We start from the raw sequence: 10,906 nt of genomic DNA, 5'->3' as shown, positions 1-10,906 counted from the left end.
ATTTTTGAGAATTTAAATATTTTTCATTAGATAACTAGTTTTACTAGGATAGTGAGGAAAAAAAAGGCTTTACTAAGCCTCATCCACAGTAAAAAAACGACCTCGAGATTCATTTAACAGGTCCTAAAGATTAGTAACAAATCTCGAGAACTTTTTAATCGGTCGATGAGGCTTAGTAAGGCCGTTTCCCTTGCTATCTTAGTAAGAAAATGATTTCTCTATTAATATTTAGATTGGGAATCTATTAATCCCAACTTTTTATCAAGAAGAAACGAATTATCTTTATAAAACCTATTTTATTGGGATGAGGGGTTGACTCGACCTGTCTAATCCGGGTTCGGCACCTATCGAGTTGATCCCAAAAAAAAAACCCGGTTCTCGGAACCATCTCCAAACATTTCTTGATATACTCCATACCCTCCTGCAGGAGTGTTCTTTTCTAACAACTATTTACTTTCAGTCTCAATTAAACCCCATTTATTTTTTTAATTTTTACTTAACCCTCTATTTTTTTTACTTTTTTACTTTTTACTGCTATTCGATATTCGATAAAGAAATCCCAAGAAACTAAGACAGAAACGCAGATTCGATCCGATAAATCGAAGCAATAGAAGCCAGTTCGGATTCTCTCTCACAGGTAGATCATCATCAATTTCACTTATCTCTCAGTTTTCTTATTGATTTTAGGGATTCGTTTTGTACTGTTTTCTTCTTGATTTTTAGGGTTCTTGTTTCTTGAGCTCTGGTTCTATTTCTTGTAAAATTCTTCTATTTTTTTTATACATAAGGTGTGATCTGTTACTGTTTGTTAAAGAATTTGGGAATTTGTGTGTTTTAGTGTGTTTCTGATTCGTTGTTTACAGATTAGAATTGGTGATTCGTTGGGGCAATTCGATTATGTTAGATCGAAATGTCTGAGAGTTCTGAAAATTTCGTTACAGATCAGACTTTGGAAGTTTCAGGATCTATCGAAACTGGTGATGGAGGGATTGATGGGAAGGAAAACGAAGGTGAGGATACCCCAAAGGTCGATCTAGGGTTTTCTTCTGGTGAAGGAGTTATCTATTCGGGTTTGGATGCAAATTCGCTAAAATCTTCGGAGCTCGAGCAAAGTTCCGTACTTGAAATGCCTGTTTCCACTGAGGAAGAATCAAGTGGTTTCGTTGATTCTGAATCTTCCAATGTCAAAACCGAAACCGAAAGCATAATCAATGATGAAGAACCAAGTTCTTTGCTTGTCGATCACAATAATGAGGCACCCATAAGTAGAGATGAATCTTTACGAGATGACCCAGAAGACGAAAATCAAACCGAAGATGCAGGAAAGGAAGAAGCTTTTGTTGATGCTCAAGAAGAGTTAGTTGTGGGCGATGGGAGAAATGCCGATATTGTGGACCGTGAATTGAATTCTGAGATCCAAGAGAAGCTGGAGGAGAAGTCTTATCAACTGATGGACGAGGTTGCTCAACTGCGGGCTATGCTGGACAAAACAGCGGACGAAAAAGAAATTATGGCGCAGCGATATGAGGTTGATTATCTTAATTTGCATGTTTTCTTTTTTCTTTTTTTCAAATTAAAAGGGTTATTGAAATATACATTTGCAATGCAGGAAGAAAGAGAAACGATTACGAGAGAATTTGCTAATCTTCACCAACAGCTTGAAGTTATGAGTACTAATCAACCATCGTTTCTTATCCAGAATGACAATGGGCATGATGGGCAGAACAAGTCCCACATCTCCGACACCCCAATGGAGGTTATGGTCAGTGATTGTAACAAGTTTGTCGCACTTCTCAAAAGTGCTTTAAATGAACAGTTGAAATCGGAGGAAACAATTAGAGAACTTCATGCCATTCTTTTTACAAAAGATCAAGAGATTGAAGATCTCAGTACAAAAGTCACTGAGTTTTCAGTATCCCATGACGTTGTTGTTTCTTCTTTGAAAGAATCATCCGAGGGTCAGCTTGAAAGGGACCGGCATCTCGAGGCTGTTACAAAGAGGTTGTTAGATTCCCTTTCGACGGTCGTTCAACCAGACGACTTGTCAGATCATTCTGTTGCCGAGAGACTATCTCTTGTTGAGAAGGGTACCTCTCAGATGATTCAGAACTATAACGAGTTCCTCTCTGAAGTCAATGGTCTTAGTCAGTGTTTAACTGAAGTCGGGTTGGATTTTACAATCCCTGACAATGAACTTGGGATTGTTTTCGACAAAGCCCGTGATGAGCTGCTTGAGTGCAAAAGGAAGGAACTTGATTTTGTCGAGAGACTAAATCAACTCGAAGATGAAAACAAGAAATTGTTGGAGCAATTAGAGAGGGAGAAAGAACGGGTTCAAGTGGCGACAGCAGAGGCGAACAAAACCAGTATGGAACTTGAGCAGGAAAAGATTAAGTCTGCTACAACCAAAGAAAAGCTTAGCTTGGCTGTTACAAAGGGTAAGGCACTGGTTCAACAGCGGGACTCATTGAAGCAGGCTTGGGCTGAGAAATCGAATGAGGTTGAGAGATGTGTGCATGAATTACAGGAGAAATCAAATGCCCTTGAGGTTGCTGAACTTAAATTGGTCAAAAGCCAGGACTTGGCTACCTCACTAAATGAATCGTTCGTGGAAAGGGACACGACCCTCAAGGATATTTACGATATCCTGTTTCAGATTGATACCACTGGTGAACTCCGCTCCTTGGATATCATAGATCAAGTAAGGTGGCTTGTGGATCAGAAGCATATATTGGAGAATGTTTCCTTGGAATACCACGAAATTGTACGTGCTTTGTCTTCAATTGACCTACCAGAAACAATTTTAGCTGATGGGAGAGAATCCCAAATTAACTGGCTTTGGGAATCATTTTCCCACGCTAAAGGAGATATAATCAAGTTTCAAGTTGAATTGGCTGAAGCACGTAATGAGATTGACAGCTTGACCGCATCTCTTTCAGCAGAAAAACAGGAAAAAAGTACTCTTCAAATAGGATTGGAAGATTTGTCTTGTAAATATGAGGCAATTGTTGAAAAGGAGTTTCGGGCCTCCTCTGAGAAGGACAGAATAATGAGAAAGTTCTTAGAAGCTTCTGGAGTTGATGATCAAGAGTGGGTTGATCACTCTGATATGGATATGCTTATAAAGAAATGTGTGGGGAAGATCGAAGAGTGTATCAATGACTCTTCTGAGTCTTCTCGTGTTGGTATGGAAAAGTTCGAAGGAATCCAGAGTTTATTGTATGTAAGGAATCAAGAATTAACGTTGTTCGAGGAAATCTTAGAGGAGGATATGCTGGTGAAAGGAGAGATTACTAATCTCTCAGAAGAATTGCAAAGGGTATCTCAAGAAGGAGTCGCATTGAAAGGTGAAAAAGATTCCCTGCTAAAAGATCTTGAAAGATCTGAGGAGAAATCCAGAGCAGAGATTACTAATCTGTCAGAAGAATTAGAAAGGGTATCTAGAGAAGTAGTTGCATTGAAAGATGAAAAAGATTACCTGCTTAAAGATCTTGAAAGATCTGAGGAGAAATCCATTCTACTTAGAGAAAAACTCTCCATGGCAATTAAGAAAGGCAAAGGGATAGTTCAAGAACGGGAAGGCCTGAAACGTTCTCTTGATGAAAAAAACACGGAAATTGAGAAATTAAAGCTGGAGTTACAGCGGCAAGAATCTGCAGTCGACGAAGGCAAAGATGAGATCAATAGATTGATTGGTGAATTGGGTCTCATCTCAAAGTTGGAGTCTGATCTTGCTGATATGAAAGCTCAAAGGGATCAACTTGAGCAGTTCTTGCTAGAGAGCAACCGTATGTTACAGAGAGTAATGGAGTCTATAGAGAGTATTGTTCTTCCGGTTGATGCGGTTTTCAAGGAGCCCGTAGAAAAGGTAAAATGGCTTGCCACGTGCTTTAATAATTATCAAAGCAAGTTTACCGAAGCTTGCATAACTATCAAGTCACTTGAAGAAGCACTTTCAGTGTCAGAGAACAATATCTCTGTACTTACTGAAGAGACGAAAGCTTCACAAGTTGATAAAGCTTGTGCAGAGAAAGAGCTAGAGAAAGCAAAAGAAGCAGCTTTTTCTGAGGCTAGCAAGTTAGAAGAGTCATACTTAACTATAAAATCACTTGAAGATGCATTATCTCAGGTGGAGAAGAATGTCTCTGTACTTGTTAAAGAAAAGAACGATGCACAAGTTGGTAAAACTTCTTTGGAGAATGAGCTGGGAAAGGTAAAAGATGCATTATCACAGGCGGAGAGTAATATTTCAGAACTTGTCAAAGAAAAGAGAAGTGCCGAAGAGGAGATAATTACAATAAATGCTAAATTAAGTACATGCATGGAAGAGTTGACTGGTACTCATGGAAGCGTAGAAAGCCGGTCTGTGGAGCTTCTGAGTCACCTTAATCATCTTGACATGCTTATGAAAGATGAAGATTTATCATCCTCATTGACGCAAGGGTTTAAGAAAAAATTTAAGAGCTTGAGAGAGATGCACCTTGTTCTGGAAAGTATACAAGGTCTGTTTGTCAAGAAAGGTTCAGATCCAATGCGTTTTCAGATTGGGAATGAGGTAATATCTAACCCTGCTTGTTATGTGAACCTTTTTAAACCTAGAAACAAAATTAGTTCATTGCACAATAACGATGAGAGTTCTCTATAGTTGGACATACTTCTTTGAGTCCGACTAGCCTTACTAAGTTAGTAAGGATTTCACCCTTACTAAGGGTCCTTGGGCTCACCTTGTGGCATCCAAAAACATGATCTGATGCTTCAGGGTTGTAGAGGACAAAATTCTATGAACTTTGATAAAAAAATGTTCCAAAAAAAGTTATTTTTCACCGTTGAATTTCAATTTTAAGTTTGGGAGTTATTTGGAAGTTGGTAGCCATCCATTTTCAAAACCTTGGATCAAGCTAAAAAAAAAAAAAAAAAATGAATGGATCTGAGTTTTTCAATGAAACTTAGAGGGCTGTGGTGTTGGATTGTTGATGTGGTAATCCATTTGAGCAAAACGACCCTTAGTAAAGCTTAAAATATTACTATGTTAGTAAGGAAAGTGTTTCACTACTTTCAAACTCCCCAATTTTTTTATTTTTTTAGTTTTTTATTTTTAAATCTGGGAGGGCTTTACTTGATTGGATTGTTGGTTTCTGAATTTCAGACGGATCCCTATGTAGAAAAGCCTTTTCCAGCAGAATTTGAGAACGTCCCTAATGGTACAATAAATAACAGTGAAACAAGTGCAGCGGACCTTGACGGTATCTCTTCATATTTTGTAAAGATATTAGAAGGATTTAATATGAAGAACAAACTTATTAAAGATAAGTCTGAAGGTTTCTTTAGTTCCATGGATGAGCTTTTTGTAGTTATGTTGAGGGCATTACAAGTAACAAGGGATGAAGTCATTCTTGTGCTTGAATCTATGGAATCCTTGAAGCTGAAAGTGGAGAATTTAGAAGCTCATAACCAAGCTCAAGAGGCAGCAGTATCTACTTTACAGAATGATTTAACTATGCTGCTCTCTGCATGCACAGATGTTGCTGAAGAACTTCAGTTTGATGTCGATGTATCGAATCCAAGCTCCAGTGCCGAACTGGAAAAGTTGGAGCAGGAAAGAGTTGGAAGCACCGAATGTGTTAAGGCAGCAGAGAAGTTGTTACTGGCTGCAAGAAAAAATCGAATTCAAACAAAACAGTTTGAGAACATAAAGAATGCATCACAGGAAATCATTGAAGATCTGCAAAATAAATTGAAAGAGGTAGAAATGACCTCGGAAAATCTCATAAAAGAAAGGGACTTATATCAAAAAAGAGCTTCTCAGTTGGAGAGTGATTTGGAAACATTGCAAAATACCTGCAGTGAGCTAAATCTTAAACTAGACGATTATGGTGCCATAGAAGATACATTGAAGGAAAGAGAAGCAGAACTTTCATCGTTGCATAGTATTGTGGCGATGAAAAAACAAGGTGTGTTTGCTTAATATTATATTTTATAGGGCTGCAACTTGGGCGAGCCAAACACGAACCTGATGGGTTCAACCAGACGTTGGGTCAGGTATGGGCACAATTAACTAGGGGTCGGGCAAAAAAGAATTTGACCGAATCAAATTGGGTTGGGTTCGGGCATAGGCTTCGGATTGCCTGAACCCGAATGTATTAGGGTTATAACTTTAAAATATTTTTAATTATCTTTGTTTCTTTCTCATCCACAATTCACATTTCAAATTTTAGTTAATCATCATTATCCTTTTTAGGAAAAATAGTTGTAAATTTTATATTTTTTTACCTACTACTTATCTTTATATAAGTCATTATTGATACTAAATTACCTAGTATTAATGAGGAATGAGTCGATCCAACTTGGGTTGGGCTTGGGTTAAGCATTTTATGCCTGAGGTCAGGTTGGTGTTTGTCAAATGTGGGTTGGACATGGGTTGATCCCCAACCCGGCCCACCCCACCCGAGTTGCAGCCCTAAATTATTTTAGAGTACCTGAGTTTAGTTATTATCGTTCGGTGTTATGATTTAATCTTTTTGTTTATCTTTATCGATTCAGAGGCTGAGGAGTCTCTCTTGTCAGAAGGCGAAGTTAAAAGCCTCTTTGAAAAGATAAATGGGATTGAAATGTCTTTCGAAGATTCAGAACTAGATTACCCAGATTCCCATAGTTCAGCTAATGTAAAGAAATTGTTTTACATTATCGATAAGGTTGTTGAGTTGCAGCATCAGATGGAAACCTTATCTCGCGACAAAGAAAAGCTGCAGTCAAGTCTGGTGACTCATGTTCGTGAAATTGAACATTTGAAGAAAGAAGCTGAAATTGTTACCAGCAATAACCAGGATTTAGAAAATGTGAAGATTGACTTAACTGAATTAACATTGGGATTGAAGAAAATGATTCAGAATATGGGAGGAAATAATTTAGTTGAAGATAAGAAATCTGTTGGTGTGAAGGGACACTTTTTTGTCTTAGAAAAGATGGTCACGGATTTAATTCAGGAATGTCAAACATCAAAAACAGAAGCTCTGGAACTTGGTGTCAAATTGCATGGGAACCAAAAGTTGGTAGACGAATTGGCAGCCAAAGTAACACTTCTCGAAGGTTCGATTCATGGTAGGCCGCCTCCACCAGATACTGTCCAGGAAAGGAGCATCTTTGAAGCATCTTCATTGGCTACAACTGGGTCAGAGATATCTGAAATAAATGATGTGGTAAGTATAAATAGCATACTCATACATGTTTTCTGTTGTTGATAAGTGAGAGTTGTATTTAATTCCAAAAAATCACCAAGTCTGCAACTCATGAGACCACTTGAGTAGGTAATGAGTTGTTAGATGTTTGTCCTGAAAATTACACATTATGGCACTCCCTTTGTAGGTTCTCTTTGTTTTATTTTATTTTCATGGTTTTTGGTAGAAATGTTTTGAATCCTATTTCCATCACTTGTGTTAATGTAGAGCCCAGTTGGAGTGAACACAATCTCTCCTGTCCCTTCTGCTGCTCATGTGAGAACAATGCGGAAAGGATCAAGTGAACATCTGGCCCTCAATATCGATTCTGAATCTGATAGTCTAATCAAACACCCTGAAGCTGATGATGATAAAGGTTTGATTTTTTACTGGCTGTTTTTTTTTTTTTTTTTTCCCAATAGAAGTAAGCATTCAGAAGTTTGGGTGGCAAATTTTTTACTCTCTCTCTCTCTCTTGCAGGTCATGTATTCAAATCTCTCAATACATCAGGTCTTATCCCAAGACAAGGAAAGCTTATAGCAGATCGGATTGATGGAATCTGGTAAATTTGTCAATCTACTTATTTATATTATTAGATTCCATACATATGGCAACTTATGCTCTATATCTAGCAAATGGTGCTTGGTTCTTGTTAATCAAAACTGTCTAATCAGTGGACCCCGTGTGAGAGACCCTCCTTGAACAAAAATCAGATTGATCATCCGATGACTTCAACCATCCAATAAAAGTTTTTTTCTTTTGTTACACTCCAACTATCTAAAAAGAATACAATTGGTTCGATAGTTAAGATCATTCGATGAGTCTGAATTCCATCATTGGAAACCTATTAATTGTGTTCCACAATTTAGATAATTTGCACTATAAGAAGAATATTGCTTCCTTGTGCACTACACAAAGAACTAATTCCATTTGAATCTATGGACTGCAGGGTATCAGGAGGTCGGGTTCTGATGAGTCAGCCTAGAGCAAGAATTGGCCTCATCGCCTACTGGCTTTTCTTGCATATATGGCTATTGGGTACCATTTTGTAACTAATCCTGTGATCTCTACATTTCCACTTCCTCTCTATATATGATCTACAAGTTGTAACATAGATGTAAGTTGGTCTTGCGCTTTTGTGCATGTGTGCTTAATAATCTTTCTATTGTATTTTCTTGATTCTCTGCAACCATGTTTTAGAGTTTACGGAGAATCCATGCCTTCATGCAAGTGGAGAGCTTCTGACATTTGATAATTGAAATGGAATATAAATTTTATGTAGATTGAGCCACTTATTTGAGCTTTACCAATGGCATTGGGTTGCATAGCTTGTTTTTGACATTTTTTTTGTGCCCCTGCATTTGATTTATTTTTTTTCTAAAGCCCCTCTTAATACTGTCCCCAATAGATGGTGCCAACTTGTTAAAGGCTGTATGTGGCTTCCACGACCTGGGTTTAGAATCCACCACCTTAAACCTCTAATAACTAACCACTAAACTTCTTGCTTATCAAAATAAGGAAAAATTATCTAAAGGACCGTGGTGAAGGGATTTTTTTTACGTAGTCCCTAAGTTTTGGACGGTCTCTGAATAGTTCATTTAGTAAACTTTTATTTTCTTAACAATCCCTGGATCTCATTCCCGACATTTCTCACGATAGAATGTCCTAACTGTTCAAATTCATCATTTTTCATCTAAAAAAATTGGATTTTTAGTATCTCAAATGACTTTCGGAGACTCCATTCCAGTGGAAAAGATTTTAGTAAGGAAAAAAAAAATTATTTTCAAGGGATGTTTTCAAACATTTTGAAGATGTATGAAAAAAAGTAGGGTTTTTCATTTTTTTTTCTTAGTTTTTGAATGAAAATCGATGGAGAATGATTCTTTCGGGTTGAATCATCTAAACAAGTATTTATCTCTAATTTTTAGTCGATCTTTTCATATATTTTAGTAATTAAAAAATAATTGAAAATTGAAAATGGGTAAATTTTACTAGTGAATTCTCCACTTTTTATTTAAAAAGTGGTAAACTCGACAATAAATAACTAGCATCAAGTTCGACTATAAATAAATAAAAAGTGGTGAACTCAATAATAAGCGGTGAGTTTACTACTAATGAGGGATCATTAAGAAATAAAAATAAAAAATCTACCATTCAAAGCTTGGGGATTATTTAGAAATAAATCCCTCTATCAAGGTGTCCTTTAAGTAATTTTCTCAAAAAATAATAATTTTGAGACTAATAAGTCAGTTTTTTCAAACATGAGAAAAAGGAGGTCGTACTTAGCCAATCACCAATATTTGTTTACTAGTTATTACTATAGAATTGTCAAGTATTGTATTTGACGATTAGCATCCTCATTGAGACTTAAGAAATCTCCTGCTGGTGATTAGATACACTTGTATGCACTGTATTACAATGCTTCTTTAACAAATAAATACCACATGGAAGCAAAGTGTCGTCTCCTTGCATGAATTTTGTGGGGCCTCCCATATTGCATCGCTCATAATGTTACATAGTAACAAAAAAACGAGTCTTGCATCTTTGACAATTAAAAAACACGAACAAAAAAAAATTTTGTCATTTTATTCCCCTTTTTTCCACAAAAAAAAATTAAATATTTTCTTATTTTTTTAATGTGGAATTTGAAACATACTAGAATTTGGTGATTCATATATATATATGGGTCCCGTTCGCCACCCTTAGTTTTACCACACACTTTAACAAACGTGTTTTGTCTTACATGGGTTAGAAGTTTCGGAATGAGCTGATTTTTGGTGAGGATGATCTCTATGGTGAGGAGATCATCCTCACCAAAAATCAGCTCATTCCAAAACTTCTAACCCCATCAAAATTGATTTACAAAAAATGGACGGTCCACGATTTTTCAACGTGTAAACATGGGGCTAAACATTTCGGAATGGGCTGATTTTTGGGGAGGATGATCTTCTAATCATAGAGATCATCCTCACCAAAAATCAGCTCATTCCAAAACTTCTAACCCATGTAGGACAAAAAACGTTTGTTAAAGTGTGTGGTAAAACTTAGGGTGCTGAACATTTCCCTATATATATATATATAGGGAAATGTTCAGCACCCTAAGTTTTACCACACACTTTAACAAACGTTTTTTGTCTTACATGGGTTAGAAGTTTTGGAATGAGCTGATTTTTGGTGAGGATGATCTCTATGATTAGAAGATCATCCTCCCCAAAAATCAGCCCATTCCGAAATGTTTAGCCCCATGTTTACACGTTGAAAAATCGTGGACCGTCCATTTTTTGTAAATCAATTTTGATGGGGTTAGAAGTTTTGGAATGAGCTGATTTTTGGTGAGGATGATCTCCTCACCATAGAGATCATCCTCACCAAAAATCAGCTCATTCCGAAACTTCTAACCCATGTAAGACAAAACGCGTTTGTTAAAGTGTGTGGTAAAACTAAGGGTGGCGAACGGGACCCATATATATATATAGGGAAATGTTCAGCACCCTAAGTTTTACCACACACTTTAACAAACGTTTTTTGTCCTACATGGGTTAGAAGTTTTGGAATGGGCTGATTTTTGGTGAGGATGATCTCTATGGTGAGGAGATCATCCTCCCCAAAAATCGGCCCATTCCGAAATGTTTAGCCCCATGTTTACAAGTCGAAAAATCGTGGACCGTCCATTTTTTGTAAATCATTTCTGA

The 10,906-nt window shown here is 37.0% G+C and overlaps 1 protein-coding gene across 1 annotated transcript; it reads left to right on the top strand.

Annotated features, from left to right (window-relative positions):
* The first annotated feature begins 477 nt into the window (after window positions 1-477).
* Window positions 478-8,495, top strand: LOC147395057 (trans-Golgi network-localized SYP41-interacting protein 1-like). Its single transcript, XM_086453217.1, has 8 exons — window positions 478-637; window positions 864-1,528; window positions 1,610-4,555; window positions 5,147-5,951; window positions 6,541-7,196; window positions 7,443-7,590; window positions 7,695-7,776; window positions 8,164-8,495. The coding sequence occupies exons 2-8, from the start codon at window positions 911-913 to the stop codon at window positions 8,264-8,266; spliced, it is 5,358 nt and encodes a 1,785-aa protein (XP_086309343.1). The 5' UTR covers window positions 478-637; window positions 864-910; the 3' UTR covers window positions 8,267-8,495.
* The last annotated feature ends 2,411 nt before the right edge of the window (window positions 8,496-10,906 follow it).

The sequence above is a fragment of the Akebia trifoliata genome, chromosome 9 (assembly GCF_017979445.1).
Source record: "Akebia trifoliata isolate Shusen 1 chromosome 9, ASM1797944v1, whole genome shotgun sequence".
Taxonomy (NCBI): Eukaryota; Viridiplantae; Streptophyta; class Magnoliopsida; order Ranunculales; family Lardizabalaceae; genus Akebia; species Akebia trifoliata.
This window is presented reverse-complemented; position numbering and strand designations above follow the sequence as displayed.

What these genes read in the sequence shown, in the direction of transcription:
- LOC147395057 (XM_086453217.1), top strand. Translation starts at nt 911, where the DNA reads ATGTCTGAGAGTTCTGAAAATTTCGTTACAGATCAGACTTTGGAAGTT. An exon ending in GTTTTCAGATTGGGAATGAG is followed by an intron (nt 4,556 to 5,146) that starts GTAATATCTAAC and finishes TCTGAATTTCAG; the next exon opens with ACGGATCCCTATGTAGAAAA. An exon ending in TGTGGCGATGAAAAAACAAG is followed by an intron (nt 5,952 to 6,540) that starts GTGTGTTTGCTT and finishes TTATCGATTCAG; the next exon opens with AGGCTGAGGAGTCTCTCTTG.